Source organism: Sorex araneus, chromosome 4, assembly GCF_027595985.1.
Source record: "Sorex araneus isolate mSorAra2 chromosome 4, mSorAra2.pri, whole genome shotgun sequence".
Classification (NCBI taxonomy): Eukaryota; Metazoa; Chordata; class Mammalia; order Eulipotyphla; family Soricidae; genus Sorex; species Sorex araneus.
In genome coordinates this window covers 155582503-155605135 of record NC_073305.1, presented here as the reverse complement: position 1 = coordinate 155605135, position 22633 = coordinate 155582503, and the positions used below count along the sequence as shown (strand labels likewise).

The 22633-nt window shown below is 36.9% G+C and overlaps 1 protein-coding gene across 1 annotated transcript in view; it reads right to left on the bottom strand.

Moving 5' to 3' along the window:
* The window catches only part of LAMA2 (laminin subunit alpha 2), a 645380-nt gene that overhangs the window by 88698 nt on the left and 534049 nt on the right, over positions 1–22633 (bottom strand). The window contains exon 41 of the mRNA XM_012932852.2: positions 1931–2033. Within this exon, the coding sequence (XP_012788306.2) occupies positions 1931–2033 (103 nt within the window). The remainder of the gene's footprint in view (positions 1–1930; positions 2034–22633) is intronic.

The window sequence follows — 22633 nt, the reverse complement described above, 5'->3', positions numbered from 1 at the left end:
TTGTTTGTTTGTTTGTTTTGGGGTCACACCCAGCGATGCACAGGAGTTACTCCTGGCTCTGCACTCAGGAATCACCCCTGGTGGTGCTCAGGGGACCATATGGGATGCTGGGAATCAAACCCGGGTTGGCCGCGTGCAAGGCAAACGCCCTACCCGCTGTACTATTGCTCCAGCCCCCAAATCAGCTAAGTCTTTTCAATGCGAAAGCCGATTTAGATAGCACAGTGGTAGGGCGTTCGCCTTTCACGCGGCTGACCCATGTTCGATTCCTCTGCTCCTCTCAGAGAGCCCGGCAAGCTACTGAAAGTATCGATCCTGCATGGCAGAGCCTGGCGAGCTTCCTGTGGAGTATTCCATATGCCCAAAACAGTAACAAATAAGTCTCACAGTGAGAGACGTTACTGGTGTCTGCTTGGACAAATCGATGAGCAACAGGATGACAGTTACAGTGATAGTCATCCTATAGGTATAATGAGACCAATATCCTTCCCAGAATTATGCATATAGGAAGGGTCTTATCCTATCTGCGATAAAAATCTCAAAGCATTTTACTATCAGAGTGCCATCTGTAATGTGGAGATGACTTATAAAGCATATCACTCCCTCTTGGAGGCTAAAAGATCATAAAGAATGACAAAGAATTATAAAAGTGCTTTAGGTGGTGGAATATGAGCACTGGTGAAGGGATGGGTATTCGAGCATTGTATAACTGAGATTTAAACCTGAAAACTTTGTAACTTTCCACAATAAAAAATTAAAAAAAAAGTGCTTTATAAGGTCAGTAATAGTATCCTCCACCATTTATTTTAAAGAAAGTCATCTTGGAGCTGGAGAGATAATGCAGGTAAGGCTCTTGCCTAGCATGCATCTGGCCTGCCTTTGATCCTCAATATCACGTAAGATCCACTGAGTACCATCAGGTGTAAACCCTGAGTATAGACAGGTGTAGCCCCCAAACAAACAAACAAACAAACAAACAGAAGCCCTCAAAAGAATAAGTTTTGCTAGTTTGAGGGAGTACTGTGATATAATGGTATAATTGGCCATGTCACAGGATGTTCAAAAGAATATCCTATGCATCTCCCCAACAAGATAGAAGGTGGTGGCTTGACAAATCTATGAAAAAAGACATGCAAATTAGTTGGACTGTTAGATTTTTCTGAGCTAAAGTTTTAAGGGTTGCCAAAAGGCAGAATAATAAGGAAACATGATGAAGCATTACAGTCATAAGAAATAACACCATGGAGCATGGAGCCTTGAAATGGTAGCAGATTTTGGAGAGGCCATGAATTTTTTAGTAAGTTTCAGGAGATGGAAGCAATCCAGCAAAGGTAAAAAGTAAAACCAGGGATAAAAACAGCATACAATTGAAATAAGAACGAAGAGACATTTCAATGAAATAATAAATATAAAAGCTTATCTAGAGAGCAGCTCAATTGAATAATACATTTTTTTTTAAAGAAACCCAAACCCCACTATTCCAGGGTATTTTGTGCACTTTGGTTCTTGAAATAGGAGTTAGGTACATGAAAACAAAAAGTCTTTTTAAAGTGTGAAAACTTTTTAAGAAGTGTGACTCAGTAACAAAATTGACAGTTTCACAAGGACATTTGTCATATATCTGCTTAAACCATGCCTATGTGACGTTTCTTCTCAAGCCAAAATAAAGTAGGGTGCCATGTTCTTACAAACTTATCATAGTTTAATTTCAATGTTACTCTATACATAGGTAAAGAGCTGTTATGGAGTTAGATTCAAATTTTAATGAAGTATTATAAAATGAAATCTGAAGACAACTTGTTAAATCTATTTACATTAAACCCACATAATTAAAATCATCAGAATTCCTACTGAAATAATTATAGTTCTTCAATAGAAGACTATCTAGCCCATCAAATTAAAAATAATTAAAAAAAGATATCATACTGACCTTTCACATCATTTGTTAACTTTCTGGCTTCATTAAGAATCCCAAAGCTTTTCTGGAGAGAGGTTTTGGCATCTTCCTTTAATAAACCCTGAGGACCTGTTGCCTGGGGTCAGGAAAAAAAAAAGATATTACAGACTTAAAATCATAGAATAATGGAGTTGAGATGTGTAGAAGTCAGTATATAAACAGCATTTGCTTTCAGAAAAGTTCTTAAACTATAAATTCTAAAGATAAGTTATCCAAAAACATGGTAATTAAAGTGGATATCATTAGAAAAGAGAATAAATACTGAAGCAGAGGCCTTAGGAGTTCCAACCTTCAAGTGGCAGGTAGACAAAAGAGGCAAGCACAGTGACCAAAATTCCAGAGAAGAAAAACTGTAGTGGGAAATTGTAGAAATCAAGAGATATGGAAGTGACTCAAAGTACAAGTGGATGCTCTCAGTGTTGCCAGGATATAAAACTGGCCAGTTTTATCAATGTTGAAGAATGATCAATTGCATTTAGAATGATCAATCAAATTAAGAAACACATACTTTACACTTCAGTATGAGGAAAAAGGGAGACCATTTTTTTGCCTCCCAGATTTTCAAATAAGAATATGCTTTTACCATGTATGCCAGTCAACTATGACAAAGCAAAAATCTTCTAAGTGGAAATCTGTGCTACAATTACTTCCTAGCAAAAATAAATTTGCGGAGTCTTAGATTAAAAGAAGTGACAGTAATAGAATAATATGAAGGGAAAGAGTACTTAACTTGAATGTCTGATTATCTATTTTAATAGTGTTTGTTCCTTAGCAATCATACATTATATATTTATACCAACAGATAAACCAAATAGGATCTTTATGTGTAAAATGTAAATTAGAAAAGTATTTCAAGGTACAATAAGGGTTAGATACTGCTAAGCATTTACTTTTAATTTTATAAATCTGATCTTAGACTATTCCTGAACATCAAGCTTTTCACATAGCTGCTGTGCTCTAAACATATAGTTTAATCAACTATATTATTTAAGCATTAAAATAAGAATGATTATAGAACTTGATAGTGTTTAGATGCAGTTTTCTTTAGGGTATTATACCAGCTTCTTATATATAAGTAATCATTTTATTTTAGAATAGTTTGAATATATAATACTCTAGAGCTACATAAGGACTTACTAAACATATTTACTGGAATAAAAAGGCAAATTGTCCATTTTTATTTGACACATGCAAAACAAGTTGTCAGACAATCCTGTAAAATAATGCAAAACAAATACAAAATAAAATAATGTCTAACTGAGAACACACAAATTATCACTCTTATCTTTCCTTTGGGAATTAGATACAGTAACATCACCTAAGTATCATTTATCTTGACAAGAGAAAAGGTCACTCACTATAAATGACTCAACTCTAGTTTACCTTATTATTACACTTAGCTTCTTAATTTGTTTCAAATTTATATGTCATTCTTACTCCCTCTGAGGCTTTCTGAATCAAAACAGACTAGAGGCCATTCTTTACAAAGAAAGAAGGACACGTATTCTAAGTTCTAGTTTACATGAAAATGTATTCTAGGTTACATGAAAACAGATTAAGTGACAACTGATACTGTCTGACAAAGAGGACAAAGAAATCTAAAAGTAGAGAGAATTTTAAAAGTTTTAGAGTCATATTCTTATCTATTCTTGGTATACTCATTCTTATCAATATTTAAGCATTTTAAGAGGTGTATAAATCCCTTTGGTTTAAATTTGCACCTTCCTTGTTACTAACAATATTGAATATCAAAGTGTCTGCTCAAATCTCTTCTTTCATTTTCTAAAGTTGTCTTTATTGTCTTGAAAAATATGCATAATCTGAATATAAATATTTTGTCAGATACATAATGTAAAATATAAACTAGCTTGTATTTCATCTTAATATTTGAATTTGACACAACTGTCATTTTTTTTCATTTACATTCATAATGGTGTATACTTTTTTTTGGTTACAAATCAATAGTGTTTGCTTCATAGAAAGAGGTAGGCATGTTTCTTTTCTTCAGTCACAGAATAATTTATTATTTTTTCCTTTGAAGTTTGCAGGACCTCACCAGTGAACTTACCTGGAACTTAGTCTGTATACATATTTGTACAATGATTTTAAAATACATATTCAACTCTAATGAATTTAGGGCTATTCAAGCTATTGCTCTGTGAGTTAGTTTTGGTAGTTTTTTCAAAGACCTTGTCCATTGCATCTAAGCTGATAAATTTATTTTATAAAGTTGTCCATGATTTTTCTTATTATCCTTTATTATCAGTAGAAGGTGAGTACAATACCTCCTTTAGTCATAGGATTGGAAACAGATGACCTCTTTGAGTTTTCTGATTAGCTTCATTGACAGATTATTGAGGTACTGATTTTAGACTGGGTTCTTACCCCTTTACCAAGTAATATGACTTAGCTGAATAAAATCTATTTTCTTGTAGATTTCATGTTGTGAATTCCCTATATTTTCACATGTAAACAGTGTCTGCTTTTTGCTTCCAGGCATCTTATCTTTCCTCTTTTTCAGAAAGTCGATTATTTATTCAATCACATATTGTTCAGATATAAGAATAGCTTCATATATATGGATGAATGGAAGGGCAGGTGGAAATAAGGCAAAGAGAAGAAAAATGGTAGCGAAGTTTGATATATTCATGGGGGAACAAGAAGGTTTTTTTGTATATTACTGTAGAGTTTATGAAGGACATTATGGAAAAATTAGACGTTGGAGTCAATTTATGGAGGAATGCTAGAATGTCAGACTAAGGACAATGGAAAATAAGCGATGTGGAGTCATTGAAAGGTTTTTGATATGAGTGTAAAATAATAGTTTTACTTTAGGAAGATGAACTGAAAATTTGTTTTAGGGGAAAAAGTCATCAGTTGGTTATTGTAAGAGAAAGAGAGAAAAGTAAATTTTAACCTCTGTTTGGAGCAATAGAAATGGCAGGTCCGAGTTCAAGAGATAAGAAGGAAGAAAGTGCTTCTTAATTTTTAAGAAACATTCCAAAAAATTAGGGTTGATAACATACAACTATCTGTTATAAGCAGTATGCCAATGATCTAGTTTTATTTATTTATTTTAGTTCTAATTCATATATTTTATTTTTTTAAATTTATTTTATTGAATCACCAAGTGGAAATTTACAAAGTTCTCAGGCTTTTATCTCAGTTATACAATGCTCAAACACCCATCCCTTCACCAGTGCCCATATTCCACCACCAATAAAAACAAAAACAAAACAAAACCAAAAAAAAAAAAACCAGTATACATCCCACCCCTCATCCCCCAACCCCCCCCCCCGTGTGTGAGTGATAATTTCACTTCCTTTTCTCTTTACCTTGATTACATTCCAGATTTCAACACACAACTCACTATTGTTAGAGTTTCAAAACAGACTCACTATTTTTGTTGGAATTTATACCCCAAGAATACAGCTCTATTGACAAGGAAATATTTGATAATAAGTTTTCCACTGATGAGAATGAAGAGATAAAATGTTGCGTGGCCGCGGTAGAGGCCACGCGGTTTACAATTTCTATATTATAGTAATTAAGTCCGCGGAGATTTAAGTTGGAAAATGAATCATTTCCCTTCCTGGAACAGCATGTAGCAAAAGCTTAGTTCACAGTCTCCGTACATGGTTGCAAGCACTTGCTGGAACCCCAAATCCTAAAGCTGTCTCTGGTTCCCGCTCGTTCCACATCCACCGGCTGTGCAGAGGCATGGGCACCCATTCCAAAAAATTAGGGTTGATAACATACAACTATCTGTTATAAGCAGTATGCCAATGATCTAGTTTTAAAATACAGTTTCTCATATGGTAAAAGACTAACTATAGATGAAAAAAAAGTTTGAACTCATTGGAATTTGTAAAGATCCTCTTCCAACATTGCTTAGTAAGTCACTGGAGCACATCAACAATATTAGGACAGGTGATGAAGCAGCATTTCCAATCTAATTATACTGCATACATATTCATAAGCAGCCTATCTGAGTTTCTGAGCTGTGTCTACAGCATATGTGAAATATAAATGAGGTTCTTAGAGTTCAAGATAATTTGTTTCTTGTTTATCAGATAGTGCTTTTAAAATAAAACTTAATTTTTCTTGGTACAAGTGTATACATTTGTATATGTTTAATTTAACTAGTTGATATTGTCTACATTTCAAATGTTTTTATTAGTTAATATTGTGTGGAAAATTTGATATAATTATAATTATCAAGAACAAGAAAGGGAAAGATACAGAAAAAGACAAAATAATGAAGCCTATAAAAATTTAACAGAGTGCTTGGCCAGTAATTAACTTTTAATGTGTGTGGCTTTCTTCTTCTCATTGCTAAATATTCATAGTGACACTTGTTAAAGCATCATATGATTGGATTAATAGATGACACAATGAATTGATTGATTTACCCGGCTGAAGTTTTTAATTGTCAAGCACTGGAATAAATTCTGCTTATCAAAGACGGAAGGGCTGTGCCTTCCCTAAAGAAACAATAGTGTCGTGAGACAAACAGAAAAGGGCTTGCAAAGAAAATGATGACTGTCATAAGAGATCACAGAAAGACCTAAGTGTGCGGTTTTTCAGAGGATGCTTTATGAACAGATAATAGGTGAAACTGAAGTTAAAATAATAAAGCATATCAATAACCCAGTGACTTTTATTAAAATGTGCACATTTAAAAGTTATTGGTTGTATTGTTATCTGTATCATACTTTAAATTTACTTTATCAATTTTTTGTTTTTTTTTTTTGTTTTGGCTGCATGCAGTTGTCTTTGGGACTTGTTCTAGGCTCTATTTTCAGGGATCATTCCTGGCAGACTCACAGGACCTTATGGGGTGCTGGGAACTGAACCAGGGGCTGCATACAAGGGTACTGTCCTACTTGCTGTACTATCACTTCAACCCCATGTATCTGGATTTTCAAATGGTTCCTCAAAGAGCATATTTATTTTCTTTGGTTTGATTTTGGGGTCACATACAGTGATGCTCAGTTGAGGCCTGTTTGGAGATGACAGGATTCTATAAGCTTAGTATCCTCAACCACAATTCCACAGTGTCGTACTAAAAACCTCGAAAACAAAATCTTCTTCTTACCAACTATTGTCTAAATAGGAACGACCCTCTCCAGTCATTGTAAGCATCTCACTGTGAAACTTAATGGGATTTCTAGTTGGGTTCATCTCTCCAGGATAAAACCGCTCCGTCGCTCCATCTACATCTTCCCATAGTCACACTCTGGCAAAGTCAATCAAACTAGTCTATGAAGTCATGAAGGAGTTGAAACACATAAAAAGATAAAAGCTAAGTTACATGTCTGTTAACTTTGAACATTATTTTCCCCTTGACAGGTGGCTAGTAAAAGGAGAAATTAAAACCCTTTCCTTTATCAAAAAGTAAAAGAAAGGAACAGAAGCCAATGCTATATGACTATTGATCTTTTCTTAAACTCACTGTTGGCCTTGGGCCAGGGAAAGTCTTTCTCCTCTCGGGCCTAATGTTTTTTAAAAGTTGTCTAATTTATCTGATTTGCTTTTCAGACTGACAGCTCTAAAACCCAATAAACCATTGCCTGCAGTTTATTTATTACTGTTACCATAAACTTTCACACTCTTAGTACATAGGCAGAGTTCATACTCTTGTTATCTTGAAGTTACAGAACCTGTTTACATCCCTGCATTCCTTAGAGATTGAAGGGTCTGAGAAGTCAAAGAGGGGAGGAGGAAGAATAACATTTAAACCCTGAAGTAGGCAAAGGTATAAAGACTATATCCCTTTGCACATACTTGAGATCTGAGATGCAAATATGAGAAGAGACACTGAGACCCTACCCAGCAATCCAAAACCCCACCCAGAAAAAAGTTTATTCCTCAGAAAAGGAGTAGCCACAGAAAAGTCTGAAAGTCAGGATGAGATTATGAAAAGACTGCCCCTGTAACAATGCGCAGATTCAATTTTTTTGTGTGCGGAGAACTCCAGAGGAAAAAATGTTATTTGGAAAAATTATATATAACATCATCCTAAAAGTCATTTGAAGCTGGTTCTTGCAAACTGATGTTATCTCAAATACCCCCCTCTCTCTCTGTTTTTCTCTGTTTCTCTCTCTGCATTTTCCACATTGGAGAAGCCCATCTTCTCACTTGAACACATTTCCCTCACTCTTGTCCCAACTCAGTCACATCTTTCTGAATAACTTTCTTTCAATAAACTTTTTGCTTAGAAACCTTATTTACTCTGTCTAATTTAGTTCTTATAATGTTCCTTTAATAATTACAAACTACCCTCATAATTAAAAATGATATACATCCTTAATAAAATATATCACATATAATTTTTAAATAAAAAATGATTCATTTTTTTGTTTGGAGGCCATACTGTGCTGTGCTCAGAAATGACTGCTGGCTCTGTGCTTTGGGATCAGTCTTGGCAGGTTTAGGGTACCCTCATATGGTACCTCACAGGACAAAACAAGTGTCCTGTTCACTGTACTATCACTATAGCCTGCATTAAACTTTAAGGACATTTTATATGACCGATATTTAATTATTCCATAGGGTAGTAAGTGAAATCACAAAATATAAATCAGGAAATAATTCAAATAGATGATTTGGGTCAGAAGTTCCTTGACAGGCTGTACATACTGAAATGGCTTTGTAGGTGCTAGAAGGTGGGTCTTTTGGAAGACTGAAAGTTACTAATCACTCAAAGGAAATTCAAGTATGAAATAGAAAGCTCCCAGAATTTCTTATGAAATGTGACTATGGATTTTAAGCTGGATGAAACTAAGAAGAAAGATAACCAATGGATAACTTTTTAATATGTAGTTAAGGGATAATAAGTTTTCACCAATTATAGCATTAGAGATTGTTTCATTACCATGGGCACCCACGGTTTGCTGCAGTGAGCAATGACTAGACAAACTGTTCAGGTTAGGATGGGTGGATAGTATATGAACCTAATGTGAGTAAATCTTATGGATGATTATCTGTTGAGTTAGGTAACATCCTCAGAGGACTTGATTTTTCTTCAAGTTAATAACAGAATTAAATCCAACAGGACAATTTCACCTCTTGATTATTTCACATGTAGGTGGAATTCCTAAATAATGGATCTTAGAAAATCAATACTTTGAAGAAAATTAATTCAAACCTCTAATGTATTAAACTGGCCCCTAATGAATCTCTGTTTTCTGGCTGATGAAATAGCTCTTATATTTCTAATACTATATGGTTTAGGGGGTTTTAAACATCTAATTTTATACTGTAAAATAGCATTTCATTTCTCTGCTTCCATTTAATGATTTAAAGTTATCAACCCAAATGAGCATATCATGTAGAAGAAAATAGCTTTTGGTCGGTGGTTAAATAAACACTGCTTTCACACTCAAATTTGATTTTCTATGTAACATAGATTGTAGGATAACATTGGGTTTGTCCTTTTAGACTTGCCGTAGGGAACTTAGTTTACCTTAAAACAATGTCCTTTCGGTATGGATACAGGAAGACAGTTAATATTATGCTTTGTAACTTGGGAGCTGATTGACACCAATAATATTTACTCCTGGGCATCTGCTTTCTCAACTCAGTTGCTCTTAGTTCCTATCACTCCAAAAGCAGGGTCCCAACGAGGGACAGAATGAACCAGGGCATCAAAATGGGCCAGGCCAAAGCACCACAATACTCAACTATAAGTTGAGAACATGGTCATAGACAAATTCTGTCATGAATCAAAAGTAACAACGAGACTAGGACCCTGCTGGGGTTAGGAAGACTAACCTGGCCTGAGGACTGTGGTCTGGACTATATAGTGAATATCCTCAGGAAGAGCCAAACTTTAAGTTTGATATATCTCTTACTGTGCTCATACAGAATGACATTGCTAGAAATATTAGAAGTAGATTTACTGCAACTATTTAAGTGGATTACTAGCTGAGGAAAGAAGAAAGTGACACACTCTGGATGTGATCCTGCCCTCAAGTAGATCTCATGGTAATCTGGAGTAATCTCTTTCAATGAGATCTTGTTAATCTCCTGGAGAAGTGGTTTTACCCCTCTTCATTGATTTGCTAATGTTCAACCCACCTTTGTGTCACCACCCTATGTGATTGCTATATAAACTTAGACTGCAAGAGAAGACACAGAAGCAGAGCACAGAAGTGGGGAGAGAAGACACAGAAGTAGAGCACAGAGTGAAAGAGAATCATCTGAGCCAGAAGCAGGGGGAAGAAAGAGCACAAAGCAAGTGAGAATCAGAGTCAGAGTCAGAAGTGAGAGCGAGTGGGGCTCCAGAGACTGAAGCAGAAGGGCTCTGGAGAGAGAGATCAGAAGAAGAGAGATCGGAAGAGACAACAGAGACAGAGAGAGGTCAGAAGAGACCAGAGGAAAGACTACAGAGACAGAGTCAGAGATAGAGAGACAGACAGATGAGAGCACAGCGGCCCACACACAAGAGAGCACAAGGAGAGAGCACAAGGAGGAGCCATCCCTTGTCAGAGAGAGAGTGTGTGAGAGAGAGAGAGCGAGAGAGAGAGCCGCCCCGAGAGCCCTCGAACAACACATAACATCACCCCCTTTCGCCTGTGCACATTTATAATTTTTTACAATAGATCCTTACCACTTTTTATATATTTTACACAGCTTTTACGGGGGTGGGGGAGGTGAGATACCTGGTGATGCTCAGGGGTCATTCCTGACTTTGTATTCAGAAATTAGTCCTGGTGGTGCTCAGGGAACCCATGTGGGATGCTGAGGTCAAACCCAGATTGGATATCCAAGATATCCAATAGTACAGCAAGGTAACCTGCTGTACTATTGCTTTAGCCCACATGTTACATTTGCTTTAGCCCTCATGTTACAGTTTTTAGGTCACTGTCACTGTCACTGTCACTGTCATCCCATTGCTCATTAATTTGTTCAAGCGGGCACCAATAACGTCTCTCATTGTGAGACTTGTTGTTACTGTTTTTGGCGTATCCAATACATCACGGGTAGCTTGCCAGGCTCTGCCGTGTGGGCACGATACTCTCAGTAGCTTGCCGGGCTCTTCAAGAGGGGCGTAGGAATCGAACACTGTTTGGCTGCATGAAAGGTGAAAGCCCTACCGCTGTGCTATCGCCCCAGCCCACAGTTTTGAGGTAAGCTGAAGAATTACTAAAGGAGAAGAAACTGTCACTAGTTTTATTTACAGTTTCAGTTGTCATATAAAGTATGGAGCTGTGTTGTATTTCTACTGACACTATACTTTTATAAATTTTAATTTTAATTATTACAGACATTAATAAGTCAAAAAACACTATTTGAATGATTTTAAGTAAAGATTGGAACAATAAAATACAATATGTATCTAGCTTAAGTTATCTGATAGACACCATATTCTGTTAGGCTTTTTCAATACAATATACACACATACTTGTACAGTCTGCTAATATTTGCAGTCTTTATGTCAGAAATAAAGTCTCAGTGACCTTGCAAACATTTTCTATTTCAGTTCATCAAAATACACAAAACAAACATTAAAGAAGACATACTATAAATGATACAATTATATTTCTAAAGAATATTAATTAGAAATGCTGAGGAGAAAGGGAAGTAAGTAATGGGGGTGCAGAGTCAGGGGCTTGGGGTGTACTAGAGATTTGGGAGAATAGTACTTCTTTAGAATGGACCCAACATTGAAATTATGAGATCAAAACTACAATGACTTTGAACCATTTTGAAATGTGCCTGTCAAGGTGTCCAGGGTAACGGGGAGGGAGTGTGGTGATTCTGGTGGAGGGGATTTGACAGTCGTATTGGGATGGGGGGTTGGTGTTGGAATACTGTGCACCTAAAACTCATCTATCAAGGGGCCAGAGGGACAGTACAGTGGGTAGGGCTTTTGCCTTGCACAAAGTCAACTGCCTTTGATCCCTGGCATCCTGTATGGTCCCCTGAACACCATGAGGAGTCATTCCTGACTGCACAGCCAAAAGTAACCCGAGCACTGCTGTGTCACTCCCCAAACAAATAAACAAAAAACCTGAAAACAAACAAACAAATAAAAAGACCTATATATCAATAACTTTGTAAATCAAGGCTTTTTTAAATTAATACAACAGATAAATAAATGCTTCAAGGTACTTAGTGTTTGTTTATCTGTCTATTTATTTATTTTGATTTGGGGGACACACCCAGTAATGTTCAGGGCTTTCTTTTGGCTTTGCACTCAGGAATTGCCTCTGGAGGGGTTCAGGAGACCCGTTCTGGTGCAGATTGGACTGTGGTGAGTCCATACAAGGCAAATGCCCTACCCACCATGCCATCTATTGTCCTGTCCTCTAGGTTCACAGTGTTTACAAATTTATTGGCTAGAGAAGTATATAAAAGCCTTGGTACTATAGAGACTTAAAAATCATTTAAGGAGGAAATTATTAGGAATATAGCTAATAATATCTAAAAAATAATAAATAGTAATGAAAATTATAAGAGTAAATTATGTAGGTAAAAGTTGAAAACATTATATCAGCAACATATAAAACACATTTTTAATGCTAGTTTGAATATAGGCAAAATTGTATTTGTATTTATTTTACTGTGTTGTATAATGCATTTGTATATTAAATGCTATAAATATGCAGTTAAAACTTAAAAGAAAAATAAAAAATGTGGACATACTTAGTATCCCATAACAATACAAAGTCCATGAGCATCTATTATATGTACTATAACTATACCAATTAAGAAATGATATTTTATAATAGGACCTTGAACATTAAATTTAGGAATAATTTAATTCTGAGTGCTAGGGTAGCCATTGATTACAAAATAATAAGCCAAGGAAGTAATTGGACTCGATTATGGGATATTTCTTAAAAAGGACATAGACACAGCTAAATACAGACCAAGAGCTCAACTTCGAGACAGATTTTCTAATTCCCATGTCCTGACCTGTTGTTAACTACCTTTTCCTCTAAATTAATTTCACAGTTTCAGCATACCATTTGAACCTAGTTCTGATAGACTAAAACATAATTCCTATACTTATCAATTTGATAAGTTTTTTTTTTCTTTGAAACTTTCTTCACTAGCCAACTTCGCTCTATCTGGAAGGAATATAATTGACTTGTTAATTTAATTTAGTTTTTTAAATTTTATTTACTTATATTTTGGCTTTTTGGGTCACACCTGGCAATGCACAGGGGTTACTCCTGGAACATGCACTCAGGAATTAACTCCTGACGGTGTTCAGGGGACCATATGGGATGCTGGGAATCGAATCTGGGTTGGCCGCGTGCAAGGCAAACACCCTACGCACTGTGCTATCGCTCTAGCCCCTGACTTGTTAATTTTAAAATTCTGGTACTTCCTGAATAACTAGTACTAATGTTTGAAGATGAGCACGGCTATTTTACTAATTACACACTAGAATATTATCTTTGCAATACTTAGAATCATTTGTAGCTGTTTATGTTTCAGTCATTTAGAAAGCTTAGTGTCAGTTTATATTTTAATTTCAGTTTTGGGAAAAATCCTTTGAAAAAAAGGAAGTAGGAATAAAATAAAATATCACAGTCATGAAGTAGTGAAATCAGGGTAGCATATATGTTAGAAAATTTTTTTTTTTTATTTTTTAAAATTTATTTATTTTTAATTAGAGAATCACCGTGAGGGTACAGTTACAGATTTATACACTTTTGTGCTTATACTTCCCTCATACAAAGTTTGGAACCCATCCCTTCACCAGTGCCCATTCTCCACCACCCGTAAACCCAGTGTCCCTCCCACCCTCCCCAATCCCATCTCCCCCCCACCCCACCCTGCCACTGTGGCAAGGCATTCCCTTCTGTTTTCTCTCTCTAATTAGCTGTTGTGGTTTGCAATAAAGGTGTTGAGTGGCCGCTGTGCTCAGTCTCTAGCCCTCATTCAGCCCGCAACTCCCTTCCCCCACATGGCCTTCGACTACAATGTAGTTGGTGATCGCTTCTCTGAGTTGACCTTTCCCCGGAACGTGAGGCCAGCCTCGAAGCCATGGAGTCAACCTCCTGGTACTTATTTCTACAGTTCTTGAGTGTTAGTCTCCCACTCTGTTATTCTATATACCATAGATGAGTGCAATCTTTCTATGTCTGTCTCTCTCTTTCTGACTCATTTCACTCAGCATGAAACTTTTCATGCCCATCCACTTGACTACAAAATTCTTGACCTCCTTTTTTCTAACAGCTGCATAGTATTCCATTGTATAGATGTACCAAAGTTTCCTCAACCAGTCATCCGTTCTGGGGCATTCGGGTTTTTTCCAGATTCTGGCTATTGTAAACAGTGCTGCGATGAACATACATGTGCAGATGTTGTTTCGATTGTACTTTTTTGCCTCTCTGGGATATATTCCCAGCAGTGGTATTGCTGGGTCAAATGGGAATTCAATATCTAATTTTTTGAGAGTCGTCCAAATTGTTTTCCAGAAGGGCTGAACCAGTCGGCATTCCCACCAGCAGTGAAGAAGGGTCCCTTTCTCCCCACATCCTCTCCAACAGCGGTTGCTTTTGTTCTTTTGGATGTGTGCTAGTCTCTGTGGTGTGAGGTGGTATCTCATGGTTGTTTTGATCTGCATCTCTCTGATGATTAGTGATACAGAGCACTTTTTCATGTGCCTTTTGGCCATTCGTATTTCTTCCTTGGTAAAGTTTCTGTTCATTTCTTCGCCCCATTTTTTGATGGGGTTGGATGTTTTCTTCTTGTAGAGTTCAACCAGTGCTTTATATACCATTGATATCAACCCCTTATCTGATGGGTATTGTGTAAATATCCTTTCCCATTCTGTAGATAGTCTTTGGATTCTGGTCAATGTATCTCTTGCGGTGCAGAAGCTTTTTAGTTTAATGTAGTCCCATTTGTTGATCTCTGTTTTTACTAGATTGCTTAGTTCCGTGTCACCTTTGAAGATACCTTTATCTTCAATATCATGGAGGGTTTCGCCGACCTTGTCTTCAATGTACCTTATGGTTTGTGGTCTAATGTTGAGGTCTTTAATCCATTTTGATCTGACTTTTGTGCATGGTGTCAGGTCAAGGTCTAAACCCATTTTTTTGCATGTGGTTGTCCAGTTGTGCCAGCACCATTTGTTAAAGAGGCTTTCCTTGCTCCACTTCACATCGCTTGCTCCCTTATCAAAGATTAGATGGTCATACATTTGGGGTTGTGTGTAGGGATATTCCACCCTGTTCCATTGGTCTACGGCTCTGCCTTTGTTCCAGTACCATGCTGTTTTAATTGTTACTGCTTTGTAGTAAAGTTTGAGGTTGGGGATGGTGATGCCTCCCATCATCTTTTTCCCAAGAATTGTTTTAGCTATCCTTGGACGTTTGTTATTCCATATGAATTTTAGGATTGCTTGATCCATTTCTTTGAAGAGTGTCATGGGTATACTTATAGGGATCGCATTGAATCTGTATAATGCTTTAGGGAGTATTGCCATTTTGACAACATTGATTCTCCCTATCCACGAGCAGGGTATATGTTTCCATTTCCTCATGTCCTCTTTGATTTCATGGAGTAGCGTTATGTAGTTTTCTTTGTAAAGGTCTTTTACTTCCTTGGTTAAGCTGATTCCGAGGTACCTGATTTTCTGGGGCACGATTGTGAATGGGATTGCTTTTTTCATGTCCCTTTCCTCTGCCTCATTGTTTGCATATATGAAGGCCATGGATTTTTGGGTATTGATTTTGTAGCCTGCAACTTTACTGTATAAGCCTATTGTTTCTAAGAGTTTCTTAGTAGAGGTTTTAGGCTTCTCTAGATATAGTATCATGTCGTCTGCAAATAGTGAGAGTTTGATTTCTTCCCTTCCTATCTGGATGCCCTTAATCTCTTTTTCTTGTCTAATAGCTATCGCAAGTACTTCCAGTACTATATTGAAGAGGAGTGGTGAGAGTGGGCATCCTTGTCTTGTGCCTGATCTCAGAGGAAAGGCCCTTAGTTTTTCCCCGTTGAGGATAATGCTTGCCGTAGGCTTGTGATAGATGGCTTCGACTATCTTGAGGAAAGTTCCTCCAAACCCCATTTTGGCAAGGGTTTCCATCATGAAAGGATGTTGGATCTTGTCAAATGCTTTCTCTGCATCTATTGATATGATCATATGGTTTTTATCTTTACTTTTGTTGATATGCTGGATTATGTTGATTGATTTCCGAATGTTAAACCATCCTTGCATCCCTGGGATGAATCCCACTTGGTCGTGATGTATGATCTTTTTGATGAGTTGTTGGATCCTATTTGCTAGTATTTTGTTGAGGATCTTCGCATCGGTGTTCATCAGGGAAATTGGTCTGTAATTTTCTTTCTTAGTGGTGTCTTTGTTTGCTTTTGGTATTAGGGAGATATGTGCTTCATAGAAACTGTTTGGGAGAGTTCCTGTTTTTTCAATTTCCTGGAAAAGTTTGAGGAAAACAGGCAATAGGTCTTCTTTAAATGTTTGGAAGAATTCGCCAGTGAAACCATCTGGGCCTGGGCTTTTGTTTTTGGGGAGGTTTTTGATTACCGTTTCAATTTCCTTAACATTGATGGGTCTATTCAGGTATTCCAGGTCTTCTTTCTTCAGTCTTGGGAGATTGTAGGAATCAAGGAATCCATCCATTTCTTTTAGGTTCTCCTTTTTTGTGGCGTAAAGACTTTCAAAGTAGTCTCTAATGATCTTTTGAATCTCACTGGTTTCTGTTATGATGTCCCCCTTTTCATTTCTGATTCGATTTATTAGAGTTTTCTCTCTTTCTTTCTTTGTGAGACTTGCTAGCGGTTTATCAATCTTATTTATTTTCTCAAAGAACCAACTCTTTGTTTCATTGATCTTTCGGATTGTTTTTTTGGTTTCGATGTCATTAATTTCTGCTCTAATTTTTATTATTTCTTTCCTTCGGTCTGGTTTGGGGTCCTTATGTTAGAAAAATTTTGAGCAGTGAGTAAGCAGAGAGGTTCAGTGCCTGGATGTTCAACAAGAATGTTGAGAATCTATTCTCTGGATATCACCTGGGATGTTGAGAATATACTGTCTGGACACCACCTGACATGTTGATGATCTACTGTTTGGATACCACCTGGGATATTGAGGATATGTTGTTTGGGTATCACTTGGGATGTTGAGGATATATTGTTTGGGTATCACCTGGGATGTTGAAGATATATTGTCTGGATTTGACCACAAGTTGTAATTAAAAGACATGGAATTGACCAAGGTGCTGCTCCAGCACTCTCTGTACTCACATTTCTCAGCCAGCGGGGATGTCTGGCTCACCCATTCATCCTGACTTAGTGCTGTTTACATGAGGAAGGACAGCAGAGAGTAAGAAAATAGAAATATCCTGAAAAATATGGATACATATATCTTAAAATCTGAAGTTCAGGGGCTGAAGTAAACGCACAAGCAGGTAGGGCGTTTGCCTTGCATGTGACCGACCCGGCTTTTATTCCCAGCATCCTATATTGTCCCTCGAGCATGAGCACCGCCAGGAGTAATTTCTGAGTGCATGAGCCAGGAGAAAAAAAAATCTCAAGTTCAGGGGCAAAAGACTATTGTTTCCTGAAAACCAATAGACTAAAAAAATGGAGTAACTAGAAGGGAAAACCAGAGAGAAGTGAACAATGTTGGCATAGAAACAAGTAGATAAGAGAAAGTTTAAGACTTCAAGGAGGAAGAAAGAAGACCCTTCTCCAACAGATCAGCTTGGGCTTTGGACACTTACTCCCAATGCTTTGCTTGTAGTTATTGTAAATACCACTCCACCCACCCCACCTCTGCACCACACCTTACTCAGGACATTATAGGCCGGGAAGGAAGTGCTCAAAATCTACAGACTCTTGTCTTTAGAAACAATGGAAAAATAGAAGATAAAAGGCAGTCGTGAGAAGAAAAGTAGATGAATTTGCAGGAAGACATTTTGTGACACTGAGTTCTTCTCTCATTCAATCTTGCCCAGAGCAACTGGCAATCAGATGGCAAGTGCCCTGTTTTAACCCAGGATAATCAGAGATCATCTTTAAGAAAATGGAATAGCTCAAGAGAAAAGACTTGTGTTCTACAATGGAACAATTATGACTCTGGGTAAAACATACAGTATTGGATATCACACTATGAAAGCAAAAGGATAAAAATTAGAAAAAGGAAGGGAAGAGGAAAAAGAAAGAAAGAAAATGAACGAACAAGTGCTTTCATCTTGCAGTATGTGACCTTATTATTAATAACCAAGACATACAACTTAAGCACAATTAATTAAGGTGGAAGAGAAAAAACAAAATATCCAAAAATGGTGATACACTTTTAATGGGAAGGAGGGAAATGTGATGTGATATGCTCAGTGAATTATAACTTGCTCATTATAGCAGCAATCAAATAGACCATTCATGAATTAATGAATCATTTGACAGCATGCTTATAAAAGTATTGAGATATCTAGAAGAAGAAGATTTGAAAGATTCAGAAGTGGTTGTTCCTGAGAATGTGAATTTAGAGGTAACAAGCATTAGAGCAAAGGGTTGCTGCTTAAAAGAAACAGATGATCTGATTTTCTTTCCTATTAAAAAGAAATTAAAATATGCATGCATCATAAATTAAAACAAAAATCAAAACTTCTGACTGGTATAAAAGTTGCACGACTGTTTGATATGAAACCTTTTAGATTTATTTATAAACAGGAGACCAGATATTTCTGCAGAACCATTTTTTTTCTTCTTTTTATTTTTGAATTTCATATTATTTAAACCAGGAAATAATTTAGCAAATACCACATGATTCAGAATCTTTATAAGGGAATTGCTAATAGTTTGCTGTTTTTCTTAGATCTTTAATACATATAGCTATGTATATGAATATATATGGACTGGAGCGATAGCACAGCAGGTAGGGCATTTGCCTTGCACATGGCCGACCCTGGTTTGATTCCTCCTTCCCTTTTGGAGAGCCTGACAAGCTACTCATGGCATATTCGAGATGCCAAAAACAGTAACAAATTTCACAATGGAGATGTTACTGGTGCCTGCTTGAGCAAATTGTTGAACAATAGGATGACAGTGCTACAGCGCTATGTACATATGCATATATCTTTAGTTTTGGTTAACAATATATTATGCATCATTTTACATTTGTATCTGCAATTGGCTCACTATTTTGTTTTATCACTCTATAGTTTTTTACCAGTATTATAGCAGCTTTATAAGTAACTGGGAATCTTTGTTTTCTCTTTGAAATATTCTGGAAAATAAGTACTTAAAAGTTTATAAAAATTATTTTCATGAAAATAAATTATTAACTACTGATTCAATGTATTTTAGTAATAAGAGCTTTACAGAGATTATTATTTCTTTTTATTGGTAGTGTCAGGGTTTAACCCCAGGGCTGTGTTTGTAAAGCATATCCCTAACCACCCAGTCACATTCCAAACTATAGCATGTTTCTGAGCGAATTTCAGTCCAGATTTAATCACTTTATTAATAACTCAAATGGGAATAATGTCACTCATATACTCTAGTATGTTAATACTTTTGTTTGTTTTGTTGACTTGGGGGACATACCTAGCAGTACTCAGGATTTTGGGCTATGGTTTACCTATGGTTTTGAGCTCAGGGGCAAATGCTTTTTGGTTTTTGGCTCCAGCTTATTTACCACTATTAAAATATTTGTGTTTTAGATATTAGTTTAATTTTCTACTTTTATTGTCCTGTATTTACTTGATTTATTTTTCATTTGGGGGCTGGACATTTGGCATTGCTCGGATGCCACCTTTGGCTTGGCGTTCAGAGGTCACTCCTGACTATACACGGGGATCACGTGCGGTACCAGAGACTAAACTGGGGTCATACACGTGCAAAACAAGTGTGGTAATCCATGTACCATACTCTGGCTCTCATTGCAGTATTATCAAGGATGTATTCTTAGTGCTACAAGCATTGGGTTTTGCTAATCATTGTTATGTTCATGCTATTTGTTTTATGTTTCATTAGTGTATTATGTAATGGAGCAAATGGAACTAATTACTTAACTAGTACGGGATTCTATAAGATCTTTAAATCAAGCTTTTTCGGGTACTTTAAAAAGATTTTGCATTATAATAATTCTGCCTGACAAATTGATTTTAATATAGTACCTTAATAGTCTCACTATTATAGATATGTTTTGTCCTTATTTTGCTATATTTTATAATGATTCTTTAGTGTAACTATTACCTGATAGATTCACAATCATGATCATGATCATGAAATCCTGTTATTTGTCAATTTCTTGAGCTGGCTTAGTAACCTCTCCTTTCATCCTTTCCCTGAAATCTTAGAAGTCTCTCTCAACTTGGTCCTCCCAAGGATGTTGCACTGGAGGCTATTTCAGTGTCAGGGAAATGAGAGCCAGCTTGTTACTGGATTTTGCATACGAATACACCATGGGGAGCCTGCAAGGCTGTCCCATGTGGGCAGGAAACTCTCAGAAACTTGCCAGTTTCTCCCAGAGGGAGAAGTAGGCTACAAGATATTGCACGGCTCCAAAGCAGCTGCACACTTCTGGGAGTTTGCTTTTAAGTCTCTGGATGTTGGCCGTTGATGGGATTACACACACCTGGGTTCCTCTGCCGGTACCTTCATGCGTGAGGCCTGTCCAAACGTGTGGAGAGGGGCCTCGAGCATGGTTGTAGCTAGGTTTCAGTAGTCTTCAGCCATGGGAGCTCTGCTTGGGGTAGGGAGGGAAGCTGGAACCCATCCACTCCGAGGGGCCCTGGGGAAGACAGCCAGGCGTGCGGGCAAGAGACTCTCTACCTTATAGGTTCAAGATTGTTTAATCTTCTTTCCAATCATTACCTTTTCTATTATGATGACCTTAATTTTTTTTTTTTTACCTCTAACAACTTGTCGTAGGTGGCCGCCCACCTAGGAGATGGTCAGACTTCTTCATCAAAACCCTGAACAAACGGTTTGAGGCTCTTCGTGTTCCTGGAGTGAGCAGATGCCACTGGGCTACACTAGCACTCAACAGGGACAAATGGAGACATTACTGGCGCCCGCTCGAGCAAATTGAAGATCAATGGGATGACAAGTGATACAAGTGAACAACTTTAATGTTAAAAAAAGTAATGTGATTGTGATCAATATTAGCATTTCCTTTGTCATGATTAGAGATATATGAATGCATTCTTGTCTTTTCTGTCTTTCTATATTCTATGTTTTATATCCTACAAATTATAGATGGGCATATTTATTATGCATGTTAAATCCAAACGGAAAATCATTGCATTCTAACAGGAAAGTTTCGTTTTTCCAGTGATCAGGATGATGAACCGGAACTGAGGTAATTAATGTCACCAAATAGTGTGTACACTTCTTATTTTTCCAGTCTCTCTTACAGTTAAATTCAGGCAAATGACTATTCTAGTAAGTATACCAGACATGTGTCAGAGAATGCAGTCAAGTGAGAATGTTGTTTTTCTTTCTATTTCTCTTCTTTCTAAGACAACCTTCAAGGCAATATAGTATGATGAGGTGACAAGACTAAAAAGTGTTTTCTGATATACATAGCATGTAACATAAGACATATATGAAATTATGCTAATCTGATGAGATTTCAGATATTATTTCCAAAGTCAATGATAACTATTGTGACAACTACATTTGGATTGATTTCTAAAATGTTTGGTTTATAATTGCCATATATTTTGCTTTTCTTTTTCAATGTCATAGAATTTACTGACAATTTCCATCTTCAAAGTCTCTCTTTTTTTTTGGTTGTTTTTATTTTTTTTGTTTTTGAAAATAGAGGTTTTATTTATGATTGATTCAATTTTACAATTGATTTACCAGACTATGTCACCTAGTTTTGAGCTAAATGGAAGTCTAGATGTTTCTGTAAAGGTATTTCTATTTTTTAGCTGCCCATATGGTGCTCAGAGGCCTGGATGACCCTTCTGGTGTTAATTCTCAGGAAGATGGATCAATGTGAAGGCCTAAGGGTAATTACCAGTGCTACTTCACAGTTTGAGGGTTTTTTCAGAGTTATCTTCAATGATGGGGCAGGGGTAGGGGTGGCAAATGTTATTTGGTATTGTCTCAGGGCCAATCACACACAGGGCACGTACCTTAAAACCTATATTATTTCTCTAGCCTCCATAAAGATATTTTTTCAATGTGGCTAATGTTTAGAACAGTAGGGTTTGCATTAAGTAGATTTGCTTCTTTAATGATGTGAATAAAAGTAGTAATTTTTAAGTCTTAAGAGAAAAGATAGTTTCCCCAAAGAGGAAGAGATTCTGCTCTAATTGTTCTTGAATCAGTTCAGCAACATCAGTTCTGCCCTGGATCTGACACCTGCTAGACAGTCCTGTAACACTCAGTTTCTAACCTCAGTGACCATATAGACAAATATTCTTAAATTTTCTCTTTTTTTCTTTCCCTCCCCTGCTTTCTCTGTGTCTCCACATACAGATGGATATAGATAAAATATGTATGTAATTAATACACATCACTTGTAGTCCTTTTGATCTTCAATTTGCTCGAGCGGGCACCAGTAACATCTCCATTTGTCCCTGTTGCGAGCTAGTGTAGCCCAATGATACCTGCTTGCTCCAGGAACAGGAAGAGCCTCAAATCGTTCATTCAGAGATTTGACAAAGAAATCTGACCATCTAGTTGGAGGGCGGCCACGAGGTCTTCTGATGTCCCGTGGAATCCAGT